This window comes from Oncorhynchus tshawytscha, linkage group LG02, assembly GCF_018296145.1.
Source record: "Oncorhynchus tshawytscha isolate Ot180627B linkage group LG02, Otsh_v2.0, whole genome shotgun sequence".
Taxonomy (NCBI): Eukaryota; Metazoa; Chordata; class Actinopteri; order Salmoniformes; family Salmonidae; genus Oncorhynchus; species Oncorhynchus tshawytscha.
This window is the reverse complement of record NC_056430.1, coordinates 60,753,261-60,781,092: the sequence shown is the minus strand read 5'-3', so window position 1 is coordinate 60,781,092 and position 27,832 is coordinate 60,753,261. Positions and strand designations below refer to the sequence as shown.

At 41.9% G+C, this 27,832-nt stretch overlaps 1 protein-coding gene across 2 annotated transcripts; it reads right to left on the bottom strand.

Moving 5' to 3' along the window:
- LOC112265586 (spastin) lies at positions 1–27,823 on the bottom strand. 2 transcript variants are annotated; one of them, XM_024443035.2, is made up of 17 exons: positions 27,331–27,823; positions 22,938–23,021; positions 20,954–21,037; positions 16,858–16,941; positions 14,866–15,056; positions 14,380–14,519; positions 13,995–14,088; positions 10,500–10,574; positions 9,810–9,881; positions 9,497–9,572; positions 8,940–9,031; positions 7,051–7,130; positions 6,775–6,817; positions 6,583–6,662; positions 4,413–4,483; positions 4,271–4,311; positions 1–350 (listed from the first exon to the last, which is right to left on the bottom strand). In XM_024443035.2, exons 1-17 carry the CDS (start codon positions 27,686–27,688, stop codon positions 225–227), a joined length of 1,791 nt encoding a protein of 596 aa, XP_024298803.1. In that variant the 5' UTR covers positions 27,689–27,823; the 3' UTR covers positions 1–224. The 2 variants fall into 2 exon arrangements, with proteins under 2 accessions (XP_024298803.1, XP_024298814.1); XM_024443046.2 differs by lacking the exon at positions 16,858–16,941.
- Between the last annotated feature and the right edge of the window lie 9 nt (positions 27,824–27,832).

Below are 27,832 nucleotides of genomic sequence, written 5' to 3'. Positions count from 1 at the left end.
GACATTTATATGTATTTATTTATAAAATCACTGTGACTATAATAGTTTGGAAGACAACAGCCGTATCATAACACACAATAAATAGTTTATTCGAACAGTCCTATGACCTTAAGAGTTAAAAACAATAATGGAAAAAAAAATCTCTGTTTAAAACACTTTTCAATCCACTGCCTCAATGAAGGTTCAGGGTTAGGACAGAGGCTACATGTGTCCCCCCTCTTGTCTCATGCACCCGTGGTGTCCCCATAGTCCTTGTTCCAGCGCACATACAGGTCCAGCGTCTGTGGTCCGACACTCTTTTTGATCTTCTTCAGTGACTCCACGAAATCAGAGAACCTGATATTCCTCACCTGCACAAAGGCACAGAACAATACAGTGATGAAGAGGGCAACAACAGCAGGGTGGTTCATTCATTCACAGCAAACAGAGGAAAACAGACAAACTGTGAGGGAACACCTGTCCAATGAGAAGCGTTTGTTTTCTGTAGAAAAAGTTTTGCAACCATTACGAATAATTTAAAATAAATGTCACCTTTATTTTACCAGGCTGTCAATTAAGAACAAACTCTTATTTGCAATGATGGCCTGGCAAGAGGCAAAAGGCCTCCTGTGGGGGAGGGTGCGGGAATAAAAAATAAAAGTAAGATGGACAACACAAATGGAAGATACTAGGTTGGGACGATTTATAAAAACTGTCAGGGTTTATTAAACGTATATATTTTAACTTTGAATGCTGCATGTTGTGAATGCTAAAAATACTTGAGCTTGCCTGTTGCAATGGAACCAAGAGGTCCTACATTTGCTACAAATTAAAAAAAAACGTTTTTTTTTTTTGCTTTGTCATTATGAGGCATTGTGTGTAGATTGAGGGGGAAAAAACGATAGAATCCATTTTAGAATAAGGCTGTAACGTAACAAAATGTGAATGAATTGTATATAAGAATGAGGTTCATAGAGTACAGCTCAGCTTCAACACCATAGTGCCCTACAAGTATATCAATTTTATTTATATTTTTTTATTTAACTAGGCAAGTCAGTTAACCTATCTGAGCACGGAACCCGGTAGCGGGCTGAAATTCCACTACATAAATAGTCATATTAAACATTCATGAAAATACAAGTGTCTCACATGTATCGAAAGCCTAGAATCTTGCTAATCCAACTGCGTTGTCAGATTTAAAAAATGATTTACTGCGAAAGAATACGATGCGATTATCGGAGCATAGAGCCCCATAAAAAACAACTATTTCAACCAGCACAGGCGTAACATAATCACAAACTGCATTAAAATAAATTGTTTACCTTTAACGATCTTCATCTGTTTGCAATTCCAATGCTCATTGTTACACAATGAATGATCTTTTGTTTGATAAAATCCATTTTTATAGCCCAACACGATGTCTGAGTGTTCCCCTGGCTATCTGTTTTTATAGCCCAACACGATGTCTGAGTGTTCCCCTGGCTATCTGTTTTTATAGCCCAACACGATGTCTGAGTGTTCCCTGGCTATCTGTTTTTATAGCCCAACACGATGTCTGAGTGTTCCCCTGGCTATCTGTTTTTATAGCCCAACACGATGTCTGAGCTATCTGTTAGCCCAACCGATGTCTGTGCTATCTGTTTTTATAGCCCAACACGATGTCTGAGTGTTTTTTCCGATGTCTGGCTGGCTATCTGTTTTTATAGCCCAACACGATGTCTGAGTGTTCCCCTGGCTATCTGTTTTTATGTAGTGCTATCCTGTTTTTATAGCCCAACACGATGTCTGAGTGTTCCCTGGCTATCTGTTTTTATAGCCCAACACGATGTCTGAGTGTTCCCCTGGCTATCTGTTTTTATAGCCCAACACGATGTCTGAGTGTTCCCCTGGCTATCTGTTTTTATAGCCCAACACGATGTCTGAGTGTTCCCCTGGCTATCTGTTTTTATAGCCCAACACGATGTCTGAGTGTTCCCCTGTGCTATCTGTTTTTATAGCCCAACACGATGTCTGAGTGTTCCCCCTATCTGATGTCTATCCCCTGGCTATCTGTTTTTATAGCCCAACACGATGTCTGAGTGTTCCCCTGGCTATCCGTTTTTTTTTTTGCTGCCGTCTGGTTTGCTTAATATAAGGAATTTTAAATTATTTACACTTCTCCTTTTGATACTTAAGTATATTTTAGAAATTACATTTATGTTTGATACGTAAGTGCTGTTGATTTAAATCCAAAAAGTTTAATTCAAGTAGCATTTTACTGGGTGACTTTCACTTGAGTCATTTTCTATTATGTTATCTTTACTTTTACTCAAGTATGACAACTGGGTACTTTTTTCACCATTGAGTGCGCACTGAGTGCTAATGCGCAGGTGTTATCGGCTCTGTAAAACAGATGACAGCAACCACGACACGGCATATGCGAACCGTTAGCAGTTATGTTTAAAACAACGGTCAGCCATCTTAGACGCTGTCTCCAGTTCAAATTGTATCCTGATGTTGACAGCAGATGAGAGTTATATTCAAAATATAGCTAACATACATTTGTAGAAAACAAGTTATAATTAACTGGCTTTTCAATGGTGGCAAGCACAGCTAGCAAACAATGGAACAAAAGTATAATTTCAGATTCGAAAACTAGTCCAACAGGCTCTGCATTTCAGGAAATCACAATCGTAAGTACCCCTGGTGCACTGCTAAATTATTTAGCCATTTATTTGTTGATGAAAACTCTGTTTTTGCCACTGCAGTCATCGGCTTCCTAGCATTTCAAATGTGAGCTGGTCGGACTGGATTATGGTTAGTGACTGTTGCTATCCAATGGAGCACAAAATTCTGGGGCGGGCTTACGAAGGGGCAATTCCCACCCTAGTCCTTGCATCTAACGACTTGAGGGATCAAATGCTCAGTCTGCTCTGGTCGTGTCTGGTTTGCCAGGGGTTGAGTCAGCACACTCAACCCCAGCAATCATTAACTCAAACTCGGGCCTCTGCGACAAATTAATAAATGATTGTATTGTAACAACCCTGGGTTTATAAGCGCGGATATCAACTCTGCCGCTCGAGCATGCTTTTGTGGCACAGTTGATAGCGCGCTGGACTTCGGGCTAGAAGGTCGAGGGTTCGAGACCTGCTCCCTGCTGTTTCATTACAGTATCAAAAGGTTAAAGTGATGTCTCTAGATGCTGTATTAAGGTTATTTAGTGTTTTTACGTCACTTTTCAATAAAACTTGTATGGCATTTATGAGAACGTGACTATAATCAATAAGCACAAAAATAGCACAGTATGGAATTACAGGTGAGATAATATCAGATATTTGGAGTAGCATATTACGGAATAGGTTTTCCCAAATATCACCCAGCCCCAAATATGCTCTAATAAATAACACACCAAGATTCATAGGTAGAACTTGCTGCCAAGGGCACCATGTTGGCACAGGATGACCACTCTGTAGACAGGCTGCCGAAGGGTACAGTCAACAACTAGCCACTGAATCTCAAACTGAACATTATCACTCAACATGCGCGTTCACGTGTCAATCTCAATTGCTAGTTGTTGAGTTTACGAAGGCTCCACTAAACCCGTTGGCAGCTTCTTTACCAACTGGGCATACGGTGCCGACTCGGCGCCCTTGGCATCAACTTCTATCCATGAATCTTAACCCATTACCTAGCAACAACATGGCCACTACTACTTTGCCCTCAAAATAGTCCGAATGAATCTACGATGATCATTTAATTTTGTGCTTGAAGGAGTAGTATTTTTGAAGTTTTAAAAAGAGCATAAACTAGTGAGTGCAGTATAGAGTCTGCTGCGGTCAGCTGCCCCGACAGTGTTTAGAGAAACATGCGGTTCTACAAACTGATTTATGACTACACGTCAACAACATTATCAGCAAGCTGTAATTAAAAGGACAAGCTACACACTGTTTATCAGTGTCCAAAATCACTAGCTTGTTACGTTCCATCCCCGTGTTTGTCAGTGAAGCTAGCTGTTAGAACTAGCTAGCAGGCACTATGAGCAGGCAGGCTAAGTCAACTGGCAAGTTGCTTTGGTGCTTTTTTGTGCTTGAGTAGAGAGATGCCGTTTTGTTTTTACAAGTGTGCGTCTGTCTGCCCGTGTTTCATAGCGTATCATGCTACAAAACAGGTCGCAGAAGGAGACAATGCTCGCAAATGGGTTTTGAATTTTGGAATATTGATGGCAGTTTGGATACAAGTGGTTGATTGGTCAAAGTGTTTGGTTTTTTATTCAGCCTTAGTGTGATGTATACAGTGAATAGTGTAAACGTACCTCGTTTGCGGCCATGTTCCTGACTTGTTCTGGACGCAACTCTGAGAATTGAAAGAGATTGCATTAGGAGACAATTAGACACGTTTTTAAAGAGACCAATTGCTGTATCGATTCAAAGGTTTGAATGAATTGTGCTGCTTACCTCGGATGGGACCGAGGGACGCATCTTTGGCCAGCGAGGTCAGGTCACTGCCAGAGTAGCCTTCTGTCATTCTGCAAGGATTACACATACACCAAGTATTTCCATTATACCACAATATCTTTATCTACATCTCTTAGATCTCTATACAGACAGTTACAAAATTGTCACCATTGTTAAAGATGAGCAAAAACAACTAAAATAAATAATACACATACTAAGCTATATTGTAGGCTCCAGTTGTTATTTATTTATATTATTTTATACTAATACAATTGCTAGATATAGATTAAAATAGATTTTGTTTAACAGGTAATATATACATATTATTTAAGACAGTTATCAAAATGATTGGCAACCCTAACTATTAATTCTGATCTGCATTTACATTCTACTTTTTAAAATTAATCAAATTTTAAGGAACTATATTATGGGTTCCTGTTTCACTGGGGTATAACAAGGAGGTAACACGCATGTAAAATCCCTTTGTCATCCATCACCATGGGAAAATTCGCAAACAAAAAAGCGACAAATGGTAGTTGAACATCATAAAATCAGGCAATGGGTACAAAAGAATAGCAAAAAAAAAAAACTTTTAGGGTATCAATTAAGACGTTTCAAACCACTGGAACAGCAGTAAACTTGCCTGGTATTGGACAAAATTGTATCTTGTCCCCACACACAGTAAGGAAGATAGTTCGGGAGGCAAAGAATATTCAAGGGCCAAAGTTGGAAAATTACAGAACTTAGTCTCATCTTAGGGTCACCAAGTCTCCAAATCTACAATTAGATGCCACCTCCATGCCAATAGGCTCTTTGGAAGGGTTGCCAGAAAGAATAGCCTTTATTGAGAGCAACCAAATAATATAAACTCCTGGAGTTTGCTAAAGGGCATTGGCACTGGGATTGGAAACAGTTGCTATGGTGCCGACAATATGCATTGTGATTGTCACTATTCTACATGTATTGCGATTCAATACTGTGACTTTATTGCAATTCCATGATCCAAACATATTGCTCACAACATGTCTGCTGCAGAGTGACATGAGAGAGGCATGAGAAAACAAATTTTGATCAGTCATAGAAATAAGTGATGAAAACAAATTGGCTCCCTATTTAAAAAGAAGATGGAGAACAAGCTGTGAAGGAAAAATACTGGACTTTTGGTGCAGTTACAGCCAACTAGCACAAACATGTTGCGATATTGTCAAAAAGAATATCCTGATAAGTAACTATCGACCCCCCCATCATTAATACCTATGGTAAAATATGGTGGGGGATCTTGGATGTTATGGGCCTGTTGTACTTCCACTGGTCCTGGGTTCCTTGTAATGGGTCAACGGCATCATGAACTGTAGCAACTACCAGGACATTTTAAAAAAATCTGGTTGCCTATGCCAGGAGGCTGAAACTTCACCGTAAGTGGATATTCCACCAAGACTATAACCCCAAGCAATAACCTCAAGCACACATCAGAATCCACAATGAAATGGTTAATTGACCAGAAAAATATATTTTGCAATGGCCATCTCAGTCTCCGAACTGAGAACCCCATTGAAAACCTGTGGTTTGAATTGAAGGGGGCAGTCCATAAGCGCAGACCAAAGGATATCAAGGATCTGGAAAGATTCTGTATGTGTTCTCCAATCTCATAAAACATTTGAGAAAAAGGCTCAGTACCATTATCCTTGCAAGGGGAGGGTGCCAGAGTACTGAAAACAGGGGTGCCAATAATTGACACCTATCTTTTTGATTACTTGTTAAACAAAATCTCTTTCTCTGCGCAATTATATACAAGAATATAGTTTTGCTCATCTTTATCAAGGTTTCCAATCATTTTAGACGTGACTGTATATATATATATCTCTCAATGCCTATCACTATCTCTTTATCTGTATGTGATTCTGAAAGCATAAAGAGATAGCAAACATGTAAAATATACCATTATGTCTCTATTCTTCTTTACACATCTATTGGTATCTCTTTATTTATCCATCATTTTGAAAGGATTACAGAGAACAAAACATTCTATATTATAAAGATAGATGGATATCATGATCTATTGCTATATCTATAGCTCTATCAACTACCTATTGTACAAAGTTCATTCAAACCACGGTAAAGGATATCTAAAAGTACATAACATATTAGGTCTGTTTCCAAGTCAGTTTACCTGGCAAGCTGGGACAGTTCTTTTTGTGTGAGAGGATTCCCGTGCTTCCCTAAAAGGTTCTTGACCAGTTTTAGCCGTGTCTATACACAACACACAATTGTATACATTTTTGCAGGGAAATTGCATGAGGAATATGATTTGTTTACTGTATGGCTACAACTGTAAATGGAATTAATAGGTTTCTTAACATACGTCTTCTGTTGGTAAAGCCACGTACACCCGTTTTGCAAATCGCCTGTGAATAGAAACAGTTTGAGAATGTGTTACCATTGGGTAAGCCTTGAAGACTTGAAGGACAATTCCACCACTTTATAACCAGTTATTATGCTGCTAGGATACACTGAGTGTACAAAAGTTACTACCTAAACAATTTGCATGTCTTCCATTGCAATAGCCTGTGTCCTACTGAATACAACCCTGGCTTATTAAAACAAACTGGACATCCCCAGCCACACTGGCCTACAGTACCTAAGAACAGCCTCGTCCAGCTCCTGAGGCCTGTTGGTGGCTCCCATCACCAACACCCGTTCATCCCCACCAGATTGCACCTAAACACACACCCAAATAAATATTATTGGCAGCTACACAGTTGCCTATGGAAAGTATTCAGACCTCTTGACTTTATCCACATTTTGTTACGTTACAGCCTTATTCTAAAATGGATTAAATAGTTTTATCCCCAATACCCCATAATGACAACAACAACAAAAAATGAAATATCACTATCAAGTATTCAGACCATTTACTCAGTACTTTGTTGAAGCACCTTTGGCAGTGATTTCAGCATCAAGTCTTCGTGGGTATGATGCTACAAGCTTAGCACACCTGTACTTGGGGAGCTTCTCCCATTCTTCTCTGCAGATCCTCTCAAGCTCTGTCAGGATGGATGGGGAGCGTCTCTGCACAGCTATTTTCTGGTCTATCCAGAGATGTTCGATTGGGTTCATGGCTCTGGCTGGGGCACTCAAGGACATTCAGAGACTTGTCCTAAAGTCACTCCTGCGTTGTCTTGGTTGTGTGCCCAGGGTCATTGTCCTGTTAGAAGGTGAACCTTCGCCCCAGGTCCTGAGTGCTCTGGAGCAGGATTTCATCAAGGATCTCTCTGTACTTTGCTCCGTTCATCTTTCCCTCGATCCTGACTAGTCTCCCGGTCCCTGCCACTGAAAAACATTCCCACAGCCTGATGCTGCCACCCCCATGCTTCACCGTAGGGATGGTGCCATGTTTCCTCCAGACATTCAGGCCAAAGAGTTCAATATTGGTTTCATCAGACAGAAGCATCTTGTTCCTCATGGTCTCAGAGTCTTTAGGTGCCTTTTGGCAAACGCCAAGCGGGCTGTCATGTGCATTTTACAGAGGAGTGGCTTCTGTCTGGCCACACTACCATAAAGGCCTGATTGGTGGAGTGCTGCAGAGATGGCTGTCCTTCTGATAGTTTCTCCCATCTCCCCAGAGGAACTCTAGACCTCTCTAGTGACCTCTCTGACCAAGGCCCTTCCCCAATTTCTCAGTTCGGCCGGGGCGGCCAGCTCTAGGGAGAGCTGGCCGCCCGGTGGTTCCAAACTTCTTCCATTTAAGAATGATGGAGGCCACTGTGTTCCTGGGGACCTTCAATGCTGCAGAAATGTTTTGGTACCCTTCCCCAGAGCTGTGCCTCAACACAATCCTGTCTCGGAGCATTAACGAACAATTCCTTTGACCTCATGGCCTGCTTTTTTCTCTGACATGCACGAACAACCTTGGGACCTTATATAAACAGTTGTGTACCTTTCCAAATCATGTCCAATGAATTGAATTTACCACAGGTGGACTCTAACTGACTAGGTTTCCCCCTTTCCCTTTATCAAGTTATAGAAACATCTCAAGGATGATCAATGAAAACAGGATGCACCTAAGTTCAATTTCGAGTCTCATAGCAAATGGTTCGAATACCTCTGTAAATAAGGTATTTTGTGTAGATTGCTGAGGAATTTGTTTTATTTATTCTAAAATGGTTTAAGGCTGAAACGTAACAAAATGTGGAAAAAGTCAAGGGGTCTGAATACTTTCCGAAGACACGGCATCCCTTGGACAGATTTAATGTGGAAGAGACCAAATATTTATGCAGGATATGGACAAGACAAAAAAAATCTAAGTTCATTGGGCGCATACACAGTTTAGCAGATGTTAGAGCGAATGCAGCGAAATGCTTAAACATACATGACCGGATGCAGGATGTGGCCATAACAGACAGAAATCCTCCAGGGACAAACATTGCACACACACTCATAAACAAAACTAAAAACAAGTGACAAAAATGAACACTGGAACATGGACGCATGCATGCGCAGAAACACTCACACGGGAGACCTCCTTACCCCATCAAATTCAATCAAGAACTCTGTCTTCAGTCGTCTGCTGGCATCATGCTCTCCCTCTCTCCTTTCACAGAGTAGACTGTCGATCTCATCTGTGTGGGGGTAAGTAACAGTAGTCACAATCTGAATGGAAGGGTTCCATTATCCTCGTATTTTTAATTTTTTTATATATTTTATATATATATATATATATATTTTTTTTAAAAACCTTTATTTAACTAGGCAAGTCAGTTAAGAACAAATTCTTATTTTCAATGGCGGCCTAGGAACAGTGGGTTAACTGCCTGTTCAGGGGCAGAACAACAGATTTGTACCTTGTCAGCTCGGGGGTTTGAACTTGCAACCTTCCAATGCTCTAACCACTAGGCTACCCTGCCGCACCAGTATTCTATGCATAGTCGCACTCTCCGTTTCCATCAGCTATTAAATAGCAAAGTCTTGCCAATATCTGTGCTTATGATTAGATTCCAGGTAATGAAACATCATTATCATTACGTACTTTCTTGACCAGTTCATTGCAGTTATGTATTCTTCTATCTAACTAAGTCAAACGTTACCTATGAAGATGATCGAGGGTTGCAGTTCTCTGGCGACGGCAAACAGAGCTCGCACCAGCTTCTCTCCCTCCCCCACCTACAGGGAAAGACCAAAAGAATAGCGAGTGAACTCTGAATAGTGAGTTTACTCTTTTTCTACAAGGGTCTACTTGAAATGACTGATATGTTTTTTTCTCCTACTAAAAAAACTCAGTTGAATGCACTGACTAAGTTGCATTGGATAAGAGCATCTGCGAAGTAACTAACATGCAAAGACATGTAAAATGTAACAAATTAAAGTGTAAAGAGATCGTTACGCTAATAATGTACTCACATATTTCGAGGTCAAGCTGGCTGCACTTATGTTGAAGAATGTGGCGTTGGACTCCATGGCCACTGCTTTAGCCTATCAGTTAATAAAAAACGAGCTAAAATGTCAAATGCAGAACATTATACTTATTTTTAAATATTTGGAAATAAATGCTCTATAATCCTTAAATTCATTTGTTTTCTTCTGTTCACTTTGTTTTAAATTTGATAACAGCTTATCCACATTCCTGCTCTATAGAATCACCTTTTGTTTTAATGCAGGTCAGACACATTTTGGGAGATGCTAAAACTACATTCATGATGGATTTTGTATGAAAGAAAAACACAATATCAATTCCCTGGGATTTTGCCTATCAGTCATAGTACTCAGTAGTCACTGTCAAAGTACCACCATGTAAAATAATTAAATATGTACTTACAGATTTAGGCCTATTCTACTCTTGGACAAAGCATCTTGCAGTTAGAGGATTTCAAAACCAGCTAATCCAGTGAAAGGACTCGATCCACTATAAGTATTATATTAGTCTTGTATTATAAAGATTTTGCAAATGTATCGTTTTGTGCGTTTTCTATGACAATGGTTAAGCTATTTCATGGTCACTCGTGGTCTTTGTGAGCCCAACCAAGACCCACTCTACTAATCATTTCTCATTGGGTCTCTTGCCAATACCAAATGTTACTGCACCACACTCACCAGCATCGTCTTTCCGTTGCCAGGAGGACCGAACAGCAGAAGGCCTCGTGCTGGAGCCCTCAAGCCTGTAAACAACTTGAAAAAGCAACATCTACTCAGCACTTGTTTCATAGTCCTGAAGTTCAAAATTACAGAGCAATACATAGCCTATTTAACATTTACTGTATTTGGTATTTTATCAGGATCCCCATTAGCTGTTGCAAAAGCAGAAGCTACTCTTCCTGGGGTCCACACCAAACATGAAACATAATACAGAACATCAATAGACAAAACAGCTCAAGGACAGAACTACATACATTTTGAAACCAGATTTGCTGTTTATTTGACCAATAAATGATGGAAGGAAGTTCCATGCAATAAAGGGCTCTATATAATACTGTACACTTTCTTGAATTTGTTCTGGATTTGGGGACTGTGAAAAGAACCCTGGTGGCATAAATGTGTGTGTCAGAGCTGTGTGTAAGTTGACTATGCAAACAATTTGGGATTTAACACATTAAATGTTTCTTATAAAAAGAAGAAGTGATGCAGTCAGTCTCTCCTCAACTCTTAGCGAAGAGAGACTGGCATGCATAGTATTTATATCAGCCCTCTGATTACAATGAAAAGCAGAAGATGCCGCACACATGGACACACATGCTGTGTTTAATGCCAAGACGCATGAAAGCTGTGATTGAAAATCAGGGTTATTCCACCAAATATTGGTGGACTCTTCCTTAGTTAAAACATTAGTATTGTGTTGTTTAAAAATGAATATTAACTTATTTTCTTTGCATTATTCAAGGTCTGTCAACACTGCATCTTTTTTGTTATTTTGACCAGTTGTAATTTTCTGCAAATAAATGCTTTGGGAGAAATGTTGTCAGTAGTTTATAGAATAAAACAAAAAATGTAATTTACCCAAACACATAAATAGTACATTTTGCAGTGGTCTCTTAATTTTTTCCAGAGTTGTAATATAGCTCTGAATCTACGATATGGCAGAGGTTGAAAAGCCATAACACATACGTTTTTTTCAACAGGTTATGACCAACAGGTTACGACCCTTCTCTATAAGCATGCTGAAAGTCTGTTGTTAATTTGTTTACAGAGAAATACATATAGTGTAAAGTGGGTAAAACAGTACGTAAACATTACTAAAGTGACCAGTGTTCAATGACTATGTACATACAGTAGGACAGCAGTCACTAAGGTGCAGAGCAGAGTACTAGGTGGTAGCCGGCTAGAACAGTGGCTAAGGTTCAGGGCAGGGTACTGGGCAGAAGCCAGCTAGTGGTGACTGTTTAACAGTCTAATGGCCTGGAGATAGAAGCTGTTTTTCAGTCTCTCTGCCCCAGCTTTGATACACCTGTACGGTCTCCGGCTTTCTAGATGGTAGTGGAGTGAACAGGCTGTGGCTCGGGTGGCTGAGGTCCTTGATCTTTTGGGCCTTTCTGTGACACCAGGTGCTGTAGATGTCCTGGAGGCCAGGCAGCAGGGCCCCGGTGATGCATTGGGCTCATTGCACCACCCTCTGGAGAGCCCAGTGGATGGTGCAATTGCCGTACCAGGCAGTGATACAGCACGACAAGATGCTCTCAATGGTCCATCTCTAGAAGTTTGTGAGGACCCTAGGGGCCAAGACGAATTAGCGCTGTTGCGCATTCTTCACCATGCCGTCTGTGTGAAGGGACCATTTCAGGTTGTCAGTGATGCTGCATACTGACCCTCTCCACTGCGACCCCATCAATATTTCCTGGCACCACTCTACCAGGGCTCTCACCTCATCGTTGTTGGTAATCAGGCATACCACTGTTGTCGTAACATGACTGAACATGGTGTTAATCGCCCGCAAATCGTTTGAAGAATGGCTCGCGACATGGTCTATGAATGTAAAATACGGCCTCGCCAAAGGAGGTGCATCCAGCTGCAGCGCCAATGTGCAATAGACGAAAAAACGTAGCACCAGTAATATGATCACAACGATTGTAGTAATGGTGCAACCAAAAGCTTTTTTCTCAATGGCACATGGAAACAGTGGTACAGCGAAGCCTAACCATTACAACAATTATTAGCTGCCTGATTATTTTTCTAGGTGCACCGGTGTGCCAAAATAAAGAAAATCCCAGTTGAACAGCAAAATAGGCTCTCCTATAAAGCTTGAACACATTTACTCGTATCCACGCCCCCTCCCCCTTATTCATTATAATTGAAAAGGCGAAACCGATCCTAGATCAGCACTCATACTCTGAGACACTTCGTGTTGACGAGGACAAGGCTGGAGATCACTCTGTCATTCTGATTGAGTTCGATTAACAGACTGGAAGCTTCAAAAGGAGGGTGGTGCTTGGAATCATTGTTCTTCCTCTGTCAAGCATGGTTACCTGCAAGGAAACATGTGTCATCATCATTGCGTCAGAGGCAAGGATATTGCTGCCAGTAAGGTTGCACCTAAATCAATCATTTATCAGATCATCAAGAACTTGCAATTGTTGTGAAGAAGGCTTCAGGGTGCCCAAGAAAGTCCAGCAAGCGACCGTCTCCTAAAGTTGATTCAGCTGCAGGATCGCGTCACCACCAGTACAGAGCTTGCTCAGGAATGATAGCAGGCAGGTGTGAGTGCATCTGCACGCACAGTGAGGCGAAGACTTTTGGAGGATGGCCTGGTGTCAAGAAGGGCAGCAAAGAAGCCACTTCTCTTCAGGAAAAACATCAGGGACAAACTGATATTCTGCAAAATGTACAGGGATTGGACTGATGAGGACTGGGGTAAAGTCACTTTCTCTGATGAATCCCCTTTCCGATTGTTTGGGGCATCTGGAAAAAAGCTTGTCCGGAGAAGACAATGTGAGCGCTATCATCAGTCCTGTGTCATGCCAACAGTAAAGCATCCTGAGACCAGTCATGTGTGGGGTTGCTTTTCAGCCAAAAGAACCTAAGAACACAGCCATGAATGAAGATGGTACCAATAAGTCATCTGAGAGCAACTTCTCCCAACCATCCAGGAACAGTTTGGTGACAAACAATGCCTTTTCCAGCATGATGGAGCACCTTGCCATAAGGCATAGGTGATAACTAAGTGGCTTGGGGAACAAAATATTGATATTTTGGGTCCATGGCCAGGAAACTCCCCAGACCTTAATCCCATTGAGAACCCACAAATTCTGACAAACTCAAAGCAATGATTATGCAAGAATGGGCTGCCATAAGTTAGGATGTGGCCCAGAGGTTAATTGACAGCATGCCAGGGCGGATTGCAGAGGTCTTGAAAAAGAAGGGCCAACAATGCTAATATTGACTCTTTGCATGAACTTCATGTAATTGTCAATAAAAAGGCCTTTGACACTTATGAAATGCTTGTAATTATACTACAGTATTCCATAGTAACATCTAAGAAAAATATCTAAACACACTGAAGCAGCAAACCTTGTGGAAATGAATGTGTCATTCTCAAAACTTTTGTCCATGACTGTACACTCCATGGTCCAGTGAGTTGCTGTTCCTCTCTAATCTCACCTCTGGTCTTAGTGCAGGCAGGATGACTATTTCCTGTAGGGCCTGCTTAGCCAGCTCCTGGCCAGCAACGTCCTCAAACCTCACAGATGAGCCACTGGAACACACACACACACGAGACTGGTCTGAATGCTGATTCCCATACAGAAATATAGACATACTCAACTCAACTCTGCTTGGGTTGGGTTGTGTTAATTCAACGGCAAAGACAGACTGAAACAGGCAGGCTGGATCAAAACATAAAAAGTGTTACATCTTTGCGCCCTACTGAACATGACCCACATCAAGCAGTCAACGTCTATTGCGTTCCAAACTGAGGCACCTTGCAAAGCACATGCTTTATGTCCAGTGAATAATACACAAGACACTATAAATCATTGTCTCTCACCTGTCTATGATCTCGCTGAGGATGAGGTTGGCAAGCTTGCTGTCCACATTCTTCAAGTTCTTCATATCCCTCTTCTTCAGTGGGGACATGGATGTGGGAGTGGTGGTGGGTTTACAGTTTTGCCGGTTGCCCGTTTTACTCTATAACAAAAAGAACCATAACTTCAGATTTGGTTACGATTTTCAACAAGCTAATCGCTTGTGATGATGATTCTCCTCTTTTCTTAGGTTTGTCAATTTTGTCTTCCTTCAATAAAAATGGATATAGACTGGAGATGTTCTTTTATTATCATGTTTTTCTTTATAGTCCATGGCTATAGTGCTAGTCTAGAATCAGTTATTCATTTTAGAGCATAATGAATAAGATTACATGGAGAGGGAGGAACTGATCCTAGATCAGCATTCCTACTCTGAGACACTATTAATATGGGCCCTGGACTCTTGGCTAGATGTGGAGTTGGTTGGGGAAAGACGATCTGGGTCTCACCTTGTTTCTGTTGGACTGGGGGACCAGTCTGTGCTGTGTGTGACTGCTGGAGGGCCCAATGAAGCTGGGGGAGCGCTGGAGGCCCCCGTGACCTGCCGGCAAGGTTTTTTTTGGCGTATGCTTTGGTCGTGGGAGGGAGTGACTGGAGTGAGTAGTCAGGGAGTCCCTCTTTTTGGGTACGGCTCCACTTACTGCCAAGAGCAAGGAGAATGTTAGAACCATCAAGATATATTAGCGATTTATATATCAGTATGGTAGGTTAGGACATTTAATTAAGCTATGCGTGAGCTAATGTCCCATCAATGGAGGCCTGATTTAGTCTAAGACTTCGTGAAAGATGAAATAAGAAAAAACAGGAAAAGTCAGGAAAAGTAGGATATTGGTTTGGAGGTAGATCAATTTCAATGATGTAAACTCAGCATAAAAAGAAATGTCCTCTCACGGTCAACTGCGTTTATTTTCAGCAATCTTAACATGTGTAAATATTTGTATTAACATAAGATTCAACAACAGACATAAACTGAACAAGTTCCACAGACATGTGACTAACAGAAATGGAACAATGTGTCCCTGAACAAAGGGGGGATCAAAATCAAAAGTAACAGTCAGTATCTGGTGTTGCCACCAGCTGCATTAAGAACTGCAGTGCATCTCTTCCTCATGGACTATACCCGATTTGCCAGATCTTGCGGTGAGATGTTACCCCACTCTTCCACCAAGGCACCTGCAAGTTCCCAGACATTTCTGGGGGGGGAATGGCCCTAGCCCTCACCCTCTGATCCAACAGGTCCCAGACGTTCTCAATGGGATTAAGATCCGGGCTCTTTGTTTGCCATGGCAGAACACTGACATTCCTGTCTTGCAGGAAATCACGCACAGAACGAGCAGTACGGCTGGTGGCATTGTCATGCTGGAGGGTCATGACAGGATGAGCCTGCAGGAAGGGTACCACATGAGGAAGGAGGATGTCTTCCCTGTAACGCACAGCGTTGAGATTGCCTGCAATGACAACAAGCTCAGTCCGATGATGCTGTGACACACCGCCCCAGACCATGACGGACCCTCCAACTCCAAACCGCTCCAGAGTACAGGCCTGGGTGTGATGCTCATTCCTTCGACGATAAACGCAAATCCGACCATCACCCCTGGTGAGACTCGTCAGTGAAGAGCACTTTTTGCCAGTCCTGTCTGGTCCAGCGGGTTTGTGCCCATAGGCAACGTTATTGCCGGTGGTGTCTGGTGAGGACCTGCCTTACAACAGGCCTACAAGCCCTCAGTCCAGCCTCTCTCAGCTTATTGCGGACAGTCTGAGCACTGATGGATGGATTGTGTGTTCCTGGTGTAACTCGGGCAGTTGTTTTTGCCATCTTGTACCTGTCCCGCAGGTGTGAAGTTCGGATGTACCGATCCTGTGCAGGTGTTGTTACACATGGTCTGCCACTGTGAGGACGATCAGCTGTCCGTCCTGTCTCCCTGTAGCACTGTCTTAGGCGTCTCACAGTATGGACATTGCAATTTATTGCCCAGGCCACATCTGCAGTCCTCATGCCTCCTTGCAGCATGCCTAAGGCACGTTCACACAGAAGAGCTGGGACCCTGGGCATCTTTCTTTTGGTGCTTTTCCAAAGTCCGTAGAAAGGCCTCTTTAGTGTCCTAAGTTTTCATAACTGTGTCCTTAATTGCCAACCGTCTGTAAGCTGTTAGTGTCTTAATGACCATTCCAGAGGTACGTGTTCATTAGTTGTTTATGGTTCATTGAAAAAGCATGTGAAATGGTTTAAACCCTTTACAATGAAGATATTTAGATTTTTATGAATTATCTTTGAAAGACAGGGTCTTGAAAAAGGGACATCTCTTTTTTTGCTGAGTTCATGAAGAGAATAAAGGCAGAAAAACTGGAATTCCTGAATAATCAGGAACAATGACACCCTTGAAAACACTCATAAAAAAACCAGTCATGACACCTGAAAGCAGATTCCCGGTAGCACCCACCTGAGCGTAGATAACCGTTATGGTATGACTGGTTTGAGCTCTCTGCATAGATGTCTCTCTGAGCTGGCCCTGAACGCAGCTTTTCTACACAACAGGAATGACAATAACAAAAACCAAATGAAATTGGGAAAGGGAATAGGAGAATCGGAGAAGGGAGGGAAAAGGAAATTATATTTGAAATAAACAAATAAAATACGCCAAGATTCTTTGAATGCGGGACCAACAGCAATGTTTTGGGATGGTGCCTAAGTTAAGTTGTCATGCCACATCCAAGAATGAGGCATATGGGGTAGGGCTGAGAGGATTGTCAACATTTCAGTGTCGAGGCAGCAAAGCCAAACATAGCAGCCATTTCCAACCAGGATGAATCAAACAACAAGAGTATGGTCATGTTCATTAGGAAAATGTTTGAAAATGTTCTGCAACGCAAAAGGAAAATTAGCATTTCTTATTGGACAAGTCTAGGTTTGTTATCTTAGGTTTTGTGCCGAATGAACATGATTCAGGATAATGTTTTAGCCAGCTGTGGAATGACGAGAAGCTTCTGAAACAGCTTTGGGGGACCGCTGAGTGGATTTTTACCATAGTTTACAAATTCTATAATTTAAAGAATTAAAACATGTTTTGGGGTGTCCATTACAGGTTTAATAAAAAGGCACTGGAGTATTTAGGGCCTAATCCCTTTTGGTGCATAAAGTACATTGGAGTTTGGAAGTCATGTGATGTCAATACAAAAAGTACGTATGTGAATTTACACTGAGTGAACAAAACATTAGCATCACCTTCCTAATATTGAGTTGCATCCCCTTTTGCCCTCAGAACAGCATGAATTCGTCAGGGCATGGACTACAAGGTGTAAAAAGCATACCGCAGGGATTCTGGCCCATGTTGACTCCAATGCTTCCCACAGTTGTGTCAAGTTGGCTGGATGTCCCCTGGTTGGTGGACATTTCTTTTCTTTTTGCCCCCTTTTTCTCCCAAATTTTGTGGCATCCAATTGGTAGTTACAGTCTTGTCTCATTGCCACAACTCTCGTACGGACTCGGGAGAGTCGAAGGTCGAGAGCCGTGCATCCTCCGAAACACAACCCAACCAAGCCGCACTAATTCTTGACACAATGCCCACTGAACCCGGAAGCCAGCCGCACCAATGTGTCAGAGGAAACACTGTACACCTGGCAACCATGTCAGCGTGCACTGCATCTGGCCCGCCACAGGAGTCGCTAGTGTGCGATGGGACAAGCACATCCCTTAGACCACTGCGCCACTCTGGAGGCCCTGGTGGACCATTCTCAATACACACGGGAAACTGTTGAGCGTGGAAAACACTGCAGCGTGGCAGTTCTTGACACACTTACACCAGTGCACCAGTGCGCCCGGCACCTACTACCATACCGTGTTCAAAGACACTTAAATATTTTGTCTTGCCCTTTCACCCTCTGAATGGCACACATACACAATCCATGTCTTCTCCCTTCATCTACACTGACTGAAGTAGATTTAACAGATGATATCAATAGGGGATCATAGCTTTCACTGGATTCCCCTGGTCAGTCTATGTCATGGAAATGTTTTGTACACTCAGTGTATAAAGGCTTTACATGTTTTTTCTCCACGAGATACAAAGCTATGGAGCGATTTCAGTGCCAACAGCAATTGTATTTGAATTCCATAATTTTTTATTTGTATTTGGATATTTAATTTCGCTTAAATCATTTTGAATTTGTAATCAACAAATTGAATGAATAATTTCATTTGGCTTTAAAATTATATTTCAATTTAATTGAATATTCAAATTCAATATTTATGCATTTCAATGTGGCAAATATTGCATTCATTGTCTTGTGTACAGAGTTAAACTATAATTTCAAGTTGATCAAAGTTTCATATATTCAACTTCTCAGATGCATTCAGATTCAAAAAGAATATTTAGCCCTCTAAATTCTGATTCAAAACCAGAGACAGCATCATGGTACTTTGCCAGCCAGGAATGGTACAGGAAAACAGACAGAATCAAACACTCTCTGTGGTAAATAGAAGCTTCTGGTGGTTAGAGCGTTGGACTAGTAACCGGAAGGTTGCAAGTTCAAATCCCCGAGCTGACAAGGTACAAATCTCTCGTTCTGCCCCTGAACAGGCAGTTAACCCACTGTTCCTAGGCCGTCATTGAAAATAAGAATTTGTTCTTAACTGACTTGCCTAGTTAAATAAAGGTAAAATAAATCAAATGTTAGGCTCCTGAGTGGCGCAGTGGTCTAACTCACTGCAATAGGCGTCCCTGGTTCGAATCCAGGCTGCATCACATCAGGGAGTCCCATAGAGCGGCGCACAATTGGCCCAGGGTTTGGACAGAGTAAGCTGTCATTGTAAATCTTAACTGACTTGCCTAGTTAAATAAAAGGTCAAATAAATGTTTATTTTCTTCCTATGAATTTTGCTCTAGCTTTTGGGCTGTAAAATATTTTATTGTGGATGTCATTTTGGAGTCAATTGTATTGTAAATAATAATAGAATATGTTTCTAAACATATCCATATTAATGTGGATGCTACCGTGAATAATGTTGAGTGAGAAAGTTAGAGGCATAAATATCGTACCGCCCCCAATAATGCTAACCTCACATGTTATTGTAATGGTGAGAGGTTATCATGCCTTAGGGGTATGATATTTGTGCCTCTAACTTTCTCACTCATCAATATTCATGATTCATTCAGGATTATCTGTAATCATGGTAGCATCCACATTAATGTAGAAGTGTGATGTGACAACGGTGGTGGGCCTGATCACCAACAACGAGACAGCTTTTAGGGAGGAGGTCAGAGACCTGGCAGTGTGGTGCTAGGACAACAACCTCTCCCTCAATGTGGGCAAAACAAAGACGTTTATCGTGGACTACAGGAAACAGAGGGTCAAACACGCCACCATTCACATCGACGAGGCTGTAGCGGAGCGGGTCGTGAGCTGCAAGTTTCTCAGTGTACACATCGCTAAGGACCTATCATGGTCCAAACACACCAACACAGTTGTAAAAAGGGCACGACAACACCTCTTCCCCATCAGGAGGCTGAAAAGATTTGTCATGGACCTTCAGATCCTCAAATAGAGGGCATCTTGATTGGCTGCATCGGCATCCGACGGCAAGGCGCAGAGAGGGTAGTACGTACAGCCCAGTACTTCACAGGGGTCAAACTCCCTGCAACCCAGGACCTCTATACCAGGCGGTGTCAAAGGAAGGCCCTAAAAATTGTCAAAGACTCCAGCCACCCAAGTCATAGACTGTTCTCTCTGCTACCGCACAACAAGTGGTACCAGAACGCTAAATCTGGGACCAAAAGGCTCCTGAACAGCTTCTACACCCCCAAGCCATAAGACTGCTAAATAGTTAAGCAAATAGCTACCCGGGATATCTTCACTGATCCTTTTTGCACTAACTATTTTTCACTCTATGCACTTACACTGACATGCCAACACACACATTACACGTACACACTCGCGCCCCACACACACACACGCTACAGTCTTATCTATCCTGTTGCCTAGTCACTTTACCCCTACCTATTTATTCCCCATTATTCCCCTATTTAATTTTTTTTGTATTCTGTATTGTTGGGAAGGGCCTGTAAGTAAGCATTTCAATGTTAGTCTACACCTGTTTACAAAGCAAGTGACAATTATAATTTGATTTGATTTCAATATTGAATTTGAATATTCAATTAAATTGAAATTGAATTTTAAAACTGAATGCACTATTCATTCATTTCAGTTTCAAATCCTGAAAATACAAGTTCAATTTATGAATTCAATTATTTAATTTGTGCATTCCAAATTCATAAATAATACATTCAAATTCAATATCGTTATACAAATTCAAAATGATGTAATTCAAATACAATCTCTGTTGGCACTGAAATCAGTCCATATAAAGCTAACAGACATACTGTATCTAAACTAGCATGAAAAGCAACAAATGTCACACAATCAAACAATGTCCTGCCACACATTCAACATGAATGCAGCCGTTCAGAAGCTGCCATGCGGTATCAAGGTGCACAAGGAAGGCAAGACATTAAAAAATGTGTCCAAATGTTTGATTCTCACCCAAAAGCTCCAGGCGATCCTTTGCCATGATCAGATTAGTGATCATCTTGGCCTGTAGACGTTTATCTCGTTCATATTTCTCGCCTGGAAGAGAAGAGAGAATAAAAACAAATCTATTAGTAAAATAGCCGTTTTACACTCCTGTATATGTTTTTTTTTTGCTATAGCAGAGTTCTCCAACTCTGCTTAGAGCTACTGGGTATGCAGGTTTTTGTTCCAGGCCAGCAGCTACACACTAGGTGATTACAATAATCAGCTGAGCATGGTCTTCAATCAGGACCACGGTGAGCTGAACCATGTGTGTTAACGATAGGCTAAATTAAAACCCTGCATATCACTAGCTCTCCGGGACCAGAGATGGTAAGGAAATCTGCACTATACAGTCGTGGCCAAAAGTTTTGAGAATGACACAAATATTAATTTCCACAAATATTAATTTCCTGCTTCAGTGTCTTTAGATATTTTTGTCAGATGTTACTATGGAATACTGAAGTATAATTACAAGCATTTCATAAGTGTCAAAGGCTTTTATTGACAATTACATGAAGTTGATGCAAAGAGTCAATACAGATGCACTTCTTTTTAAAGACCTCTGCAATCCGCCCTGGCATGCTGTCAATTAACTTCTGAGCCACATCCTGACTGATGGCAGCCCATTATTGCATAATCAATGCTTGGAGTTCGTCAGAATTTGTGGGTTTTTGTTTGTCCACCCGCCTCTTGAGGATTGACCACAAGTTCTCAATGGGATTAAGGTCTGGGGAGTTTCCTGGCCATGGACCCAAAATATCGATGTTTTGTTCCCCGAGCCACTTAGTTATCACTTTTGCCTTATGGCAAGGTGCTCCATCATGCTGGAAAAGGCATTGTTCGTCACCAAACTGTTCCTGAATGGTTGGGAGAAGTTGCTCTCGGAGGATGTGGTGGTACCATTATTTATTCATGGCTGTGTTCTTAGGCAAAATTGTGAGTGAGCCCACTCTCTTGGCTGAGAAGCAACCCCACACATGAATGGTCTCAGGATGCTTTACTGTTGGCATGACACAGGACGGATGATAGCGCTCACTTTGTCTTCTCCGGTCAAGCTTTTTTCCAGATGCCCCAAACAATCGGAAAGGGTATTCATCAGAGAAAATGGCTTTACCCCAGTCCAATCCCTGTACCTTTTGCAGAATATCAGTCTGTCCCTGATGTTTTTTTTCTGGCGAGAAGTGGCTTCTTTGCTACCCTCCTTGACACCAGGCCATCCTCCAAAAGTCTTCGCCTCACTGTGCATGCAGATGCACTCACACCTGCCTGCTGCCATTTCTGAGCAAGCTCTGTGCTGGTGGTACCCCGATCCCGCATCTGAATCAACGTTAGGAGACGGTTCTGGCGCTTGCTGGACTTTCTTGGGCCCCTGAAGCCTTCTTCCAACAATTGAACCGCTCTCCTTGAAGTTCTTGATGATCCGATAAATGGTTGATTTAGGTGCAATCTTATTGGCAGCAATATCCTTGCCTGTGAAGCCCTTTTTGTGCAAAGCAATGATGACGGCACATGTTTCCTTGCAGGTAACCATGGTTGACAGAGGAAGAACAATGATTCCAAGCACCACCCTCATTTTGAAGCTTCCAGCCTGTTATTCAAACTCAATCAGCATGACAGAGTGATCTCCAGCCTTGTCCTTGTCAACACTCACACCTGTGTTAACGAGAGAATCACTGACATGGCGTCAACTGGTCCTTTTGTGGCAGGGCTGAAATGCAGTGGACATTTTTTGGGGGGGATTAAGTTTTTTGCATGGCAAAGAGGGGCTTTACAATTAATTGCAATTCATCTGATCACTCTTCATAACATTCTGGAGTATATGCAAATTGCCATCATACAAACTGAGGCAGCAGACTTTGTGAAAATGAATATGTGTGTTATTCTCAAAACTGTTGGCTACGACTATAGGCCCTTGGAAATACTAAATACAGCAAAGTATGCACAGTCAACTCACCGTTTTCAGCTACCTCGATCGCGATGCCCCTCTCGAGCTCTGCGATTCCGCGTTTGTACCACTGGACTGCCTGTTCCTTGTGCACTAGTACCACACAAAACACAAGGTCGGGACAGTCAGACAGGCACAGAAAAAAAGCATGTTGAGGTTTGAGTACATACAAAAATCATTGCTCACAGTCAAATAAGAGCTGATGTAAAAGGATGAGATATTTAGTAATTTTGCAGTAGGCTAAGCATCCTTTAGTCTACAATACATATTTTACATGCTTTAGGCCTACATGTTTTAGCCTACATATTTTACATGCTTTAGGCCTACATGTTTTAGCCTACATATTTTACATGCTTTAGGCCTACATGTTTTAGCCTACATATTTTACATATTTTACATGTTTTGCATATTTTATGCTTTAGGCCTACATATTTTTTAGGCCTACATATTTTACATGCATTAGGCCTACATGTTTTAGCCTACATATTTTACATGCTTTAGGCCTACATGTTTTAGCCTACATATTTTACATGCTTTAGGCCTACATGTTTTAGCCTACATATTTTACATGCTTTAGGCCTACATGTTTTAGCCTACATATTTTACATGCTTTAGGCCTACATGTTTTAGCCTACATATTTTACATGCTTTAGGCCTACATGTTTTAGCCTACATATTTTACATGCATTAGGCCTACATGTTTTAGCCTACATATTTTACATGCTTTAGGCCTACATGTTTTAGCCTACATATTTTACATGCTTTAGGCCTACATGTTTTAGCCTACATATTTTACATGCATTAGGCCAACATATTTTACATGCTTTAGGCCTACATGTTTTAGCCTACATATTTTACACGCTTTGTGTTGCCTAAAGGTATAGCATCTCAAGAGGCATTGGACGAATAGCAAAAACAAACATTTGGCATGACAGACAGTCAATCATGACCTCAAACAAAAAGTACAGAGACTCATGGATCAAACCATAATGTATCATTTCACATGACTGACCCAGACTCTTAAACCCCTCTGGCGTGGAGCAGTGTCAAGTCATAAGACTGATCTTCATAGTGGTGGGAATATACAGCATATCCTCTCCTTATGAGTGATTCTGAGTATTGTTGAGACCGGGGCTCCCTAGTCCCAAAGGCAGGCAGACAGGCCCTAAAATTCTATTGGGTTGAGCCGAGTTGTGGTCATTTGGCACTAAACTGAAAAACAGGGAGGAATTGTCGAATAAGAATCACTGATTTCAGTTCAGTTTTTCCGTTGCATGCCCTGATGAACAAGACCCTGCTGTGGCATATACATATTACTTCTATTAGGATCTTATCAATATGAAAACTGTCACTGTATCCTCTCTAGCCATTTAAAAGACAATGATAGCTGCCACTCCGGCCCTCCTCCATTTCAACATATAAATAAATAAGATGGACTTCACTTTCTATTTAAACCACCACTCATCTCTACAGGTTTATGTTATTTAGGGGCATGACACACGCCAGAGCCTTTAATTGCAAATAAATAGACAGATGTGGTATTGGCTTGGCCTTCATTGAAAAGGTCATGACTTATGATAAGATATGAAAAAAATTCCAGATCTATTTCCATATATAAGCGAATGTCCAGCCATGATAAAAAAAAAGTAGGGCATTTAGACCTAGACAGGAGGGACTGGGAATGCCCCATCTTTCAGTGAGACAACCCAACAAACCCAGATTTCGATAACACAGTTGTTTGTTTCAAAAGATGTGGGCCAACAGTGCGGCATACTGGGGGACTCATGTTCAAAGTGATGGCATTCTCCACACTCCCAGAGGGAGAGCTAAGCGTACAAAAGCCTCACAAAAGAGTCCAAGGCCCTCGTTGAATCAGGCCCTTTGTTCCGTGAGGCCAAAACCATTTTCTCTCCCCATGCCATCACAATGGTGCTCCACAGAGAAACTGGATGTCTGATATGGGAGGAGCCTGGTTGAAAAAGAGCACAAGAGGCTTCCTACACTATAATATATGCCTTCTCGAAAAAAACACTGAGTGGTAGAAATATACAATATACAGTCAACCCTTGAATGTATGAAATGGTTTGGGACTGGTGTGACTGTGTGCACTAGGCTAAACCTGAGCAGGTACAGTACAGTGGTAGAGTACAGTAAGCCCCTTGGCACATCACTCCAGCCAGTTCAGTAGGTAAATTGAACATTGGCAGAGAAGACGTGGATGAAGCTGGAAGATTAGTCTGGTGTCAAGCATCTCTGCTTTACTCCAACTACTATGCTAAAACAGATTATCAGATGTCTGCCTTCAGCAAAGTAAGCGTTTGGCTTACCTATCTACTCAAGACGCTGCTGTGCAAAATAGCTTGGGGACGAGGTTAGCTTATGACAGACCTAGGAGTCTGGGAGAAACATAATCAATACATTTTGGGTGTGTGCATTGAAATCACGGGTCTAACTAACCAAATTCACCAACTTGATGAATGTATAGCCTAGGCCTTTCAAAACATAGCAAGAGGCCCCACTGACTGTAGCCTGTTTTCCTATGTGCTCCGGCGCCTGTGTATTGAGTGGAAGCGTTTCTTAAACGCAAGCAAGCGGAATGAACCGGGGAGGGACCTACCTGAATTTGTCCAATAGAAACTTTTGCTTTAGTTGCAAAACCTTCCCTTTTCCAACTGTTTGGACTAAGGATTGCACCCCAGTAACAGTACATTGGAACATTGTAAATAGTCAAGGAGGAACTCAATTCATTCAGTTCGCCCATGCATGATGACATCGCCAACTCGGGAGAGGCGAGAGAATCGGATGGCATTTTCCACCCTGCTGACGATAACAATTAATGTCAGCTCACATCATCCCAGCACATGTCTATTGATCCCCTGGGATCACACAGATTGGAGCAAGGCACATGAAGATATGCAGTAGACCGTATGCTGTACTGTATATCCTACTGTGTGTGTGTGTGTGTGTGTGTGTGTGACAGTATATTGGGAATATAAACCATCCAGGTTTCCAAAAGATGGTGGCACAAAGGAGGACCAAGCCTATTTATTTGCTGGTTTTAGCATATCCACATTCATTGGCACCTTAAATTATGCAGACTACTTAGACTAGATCACCACGATCAAAAACTAAAGCAGCGAATAGTGGACTGTGTCTACTGGTGGGTGTCCCTCGCACTTGTCGTGGAAATATTGGTTCAACAATATCGCTCAGATACCGGAACTTGTGAATTCAAATAGACATTATTACAAAGTAACAAGCCGAGCTGGTCCATGGAGCAACTGCCGGACTCAGTCTCAGTCCACTCCTTTTATACAGTTTCATGCTTATACAAGTTTCATAGTCCCCCCACTTTATGCTAATAACCATATCACCTCGGCTTTACTCCACCACTGTTTCCAAATCTATGTTATTTCCTCTACACAGGGTTTCCACTTCCTTGGATCAATTTTATTGGTGGCAGAGCCTATACATTATTTACCAAAAAATAATAAGTACAGATTATTAAAGGCAATTATAAGATTGCTACATGCCATTATCGGACTATAATATTACTAATGGCCATTATAGGATTAAGTACAGATAACTATAGACCATTATAGAATTATACCAACAAATACACTTAATCCCAGGATTACACATAGCACGTTTGCTTATTCCCTTTAGTGCTATTCAGCCTTTTAACAAGAAACACATTCTCAGAAAACACCCATATATTCAGCCGCTAACATATTGCCCCCTTTCGCCCCTGGGCCTACCACATGGCTGACTGTATTCAGCCAGTCTGAGACCTAGGTTGCGTAGGCAGGCATATTCTCCAAGCCATATTGAACAGTCTGCATAACTCTGTCAACCGCCTCAACAGTAAACTATTGTAGTAATAGTGTGGTGGTATAATGGACAGATATGTATCTGTAGTCCAATTAGCTAATATCGCTATGTGATTGCAGACAATGTCATTGACAGAACAACTGTTCTCTCTGTCTGCATGATGACATAAAAACTATGTGGCGGTTTCTACGGAAAGGCCCATAAATGCACAAGATATCATAGGATCAACACTTCTGCACCACACCTTTTATCATGCAGAAAATTACAACTTGAACCAGTAAATCAACTGACCTCTCTCTTTTTTTACTTCCTCGTTAGCATTTAGAATACAGCAATATTTTTACATGCTCCATTGCGTTGCTGTTTTGGGTACAGAGCCTGAGTTTGAATCAATAGGCCTAGTTAAATTTAACCGGTTTTGTTTCAATCTGTGTTGACAGTAGTATCTTTGTTTACATTATCCACACATGCGTTTATAACAGTTGTTAACTTGACAACTGCTGTTAAACCCAGCTACACAACAGTCAGTGGTGCTGCTGCAAATAGCAGTCACACTACACTGAAAACATACCTTTGTCATCCTCGTCAATTCTCAGAGCCACTGAGATGTACTCGAATGCTTGTTTGTGGTGGTTTCGGATCTGCTCGCCGATGTCCTGCTCGCACACCTTGTTCGCATGCTCGTCTGCTGCCCGTTGTTTGGGTCTCGCAGCCATAGCACGAGACATCCGCTGGCACAGCCAGGCGAAGAGTTCGCCAAAATGCAATACGAGGACACGGAGCACTGCAAACAACGCCAGCAGTGGGTATGAGAAGTAATACAAATTTCGTTTATGTAGTGACACCTGGTCGCAGGTGGCCCCTCCGTCGGGCGGGGACCCTGCAGGGCCTCGCTTCTTTCTGCTGCCTCTTCCTCCCGGAGAACTCATTCACCCGATGGCTCGCTATCGTATCCATAACATAACGGTCTTGCCTTTTGCTTGGGTTGCCTCTCAACCTTTGCAGCGTCTACAGTTGCCACATATTCTCCGACATGGTGGTCCAAATGTTGATAAAATTGGACGGGGCGGTTA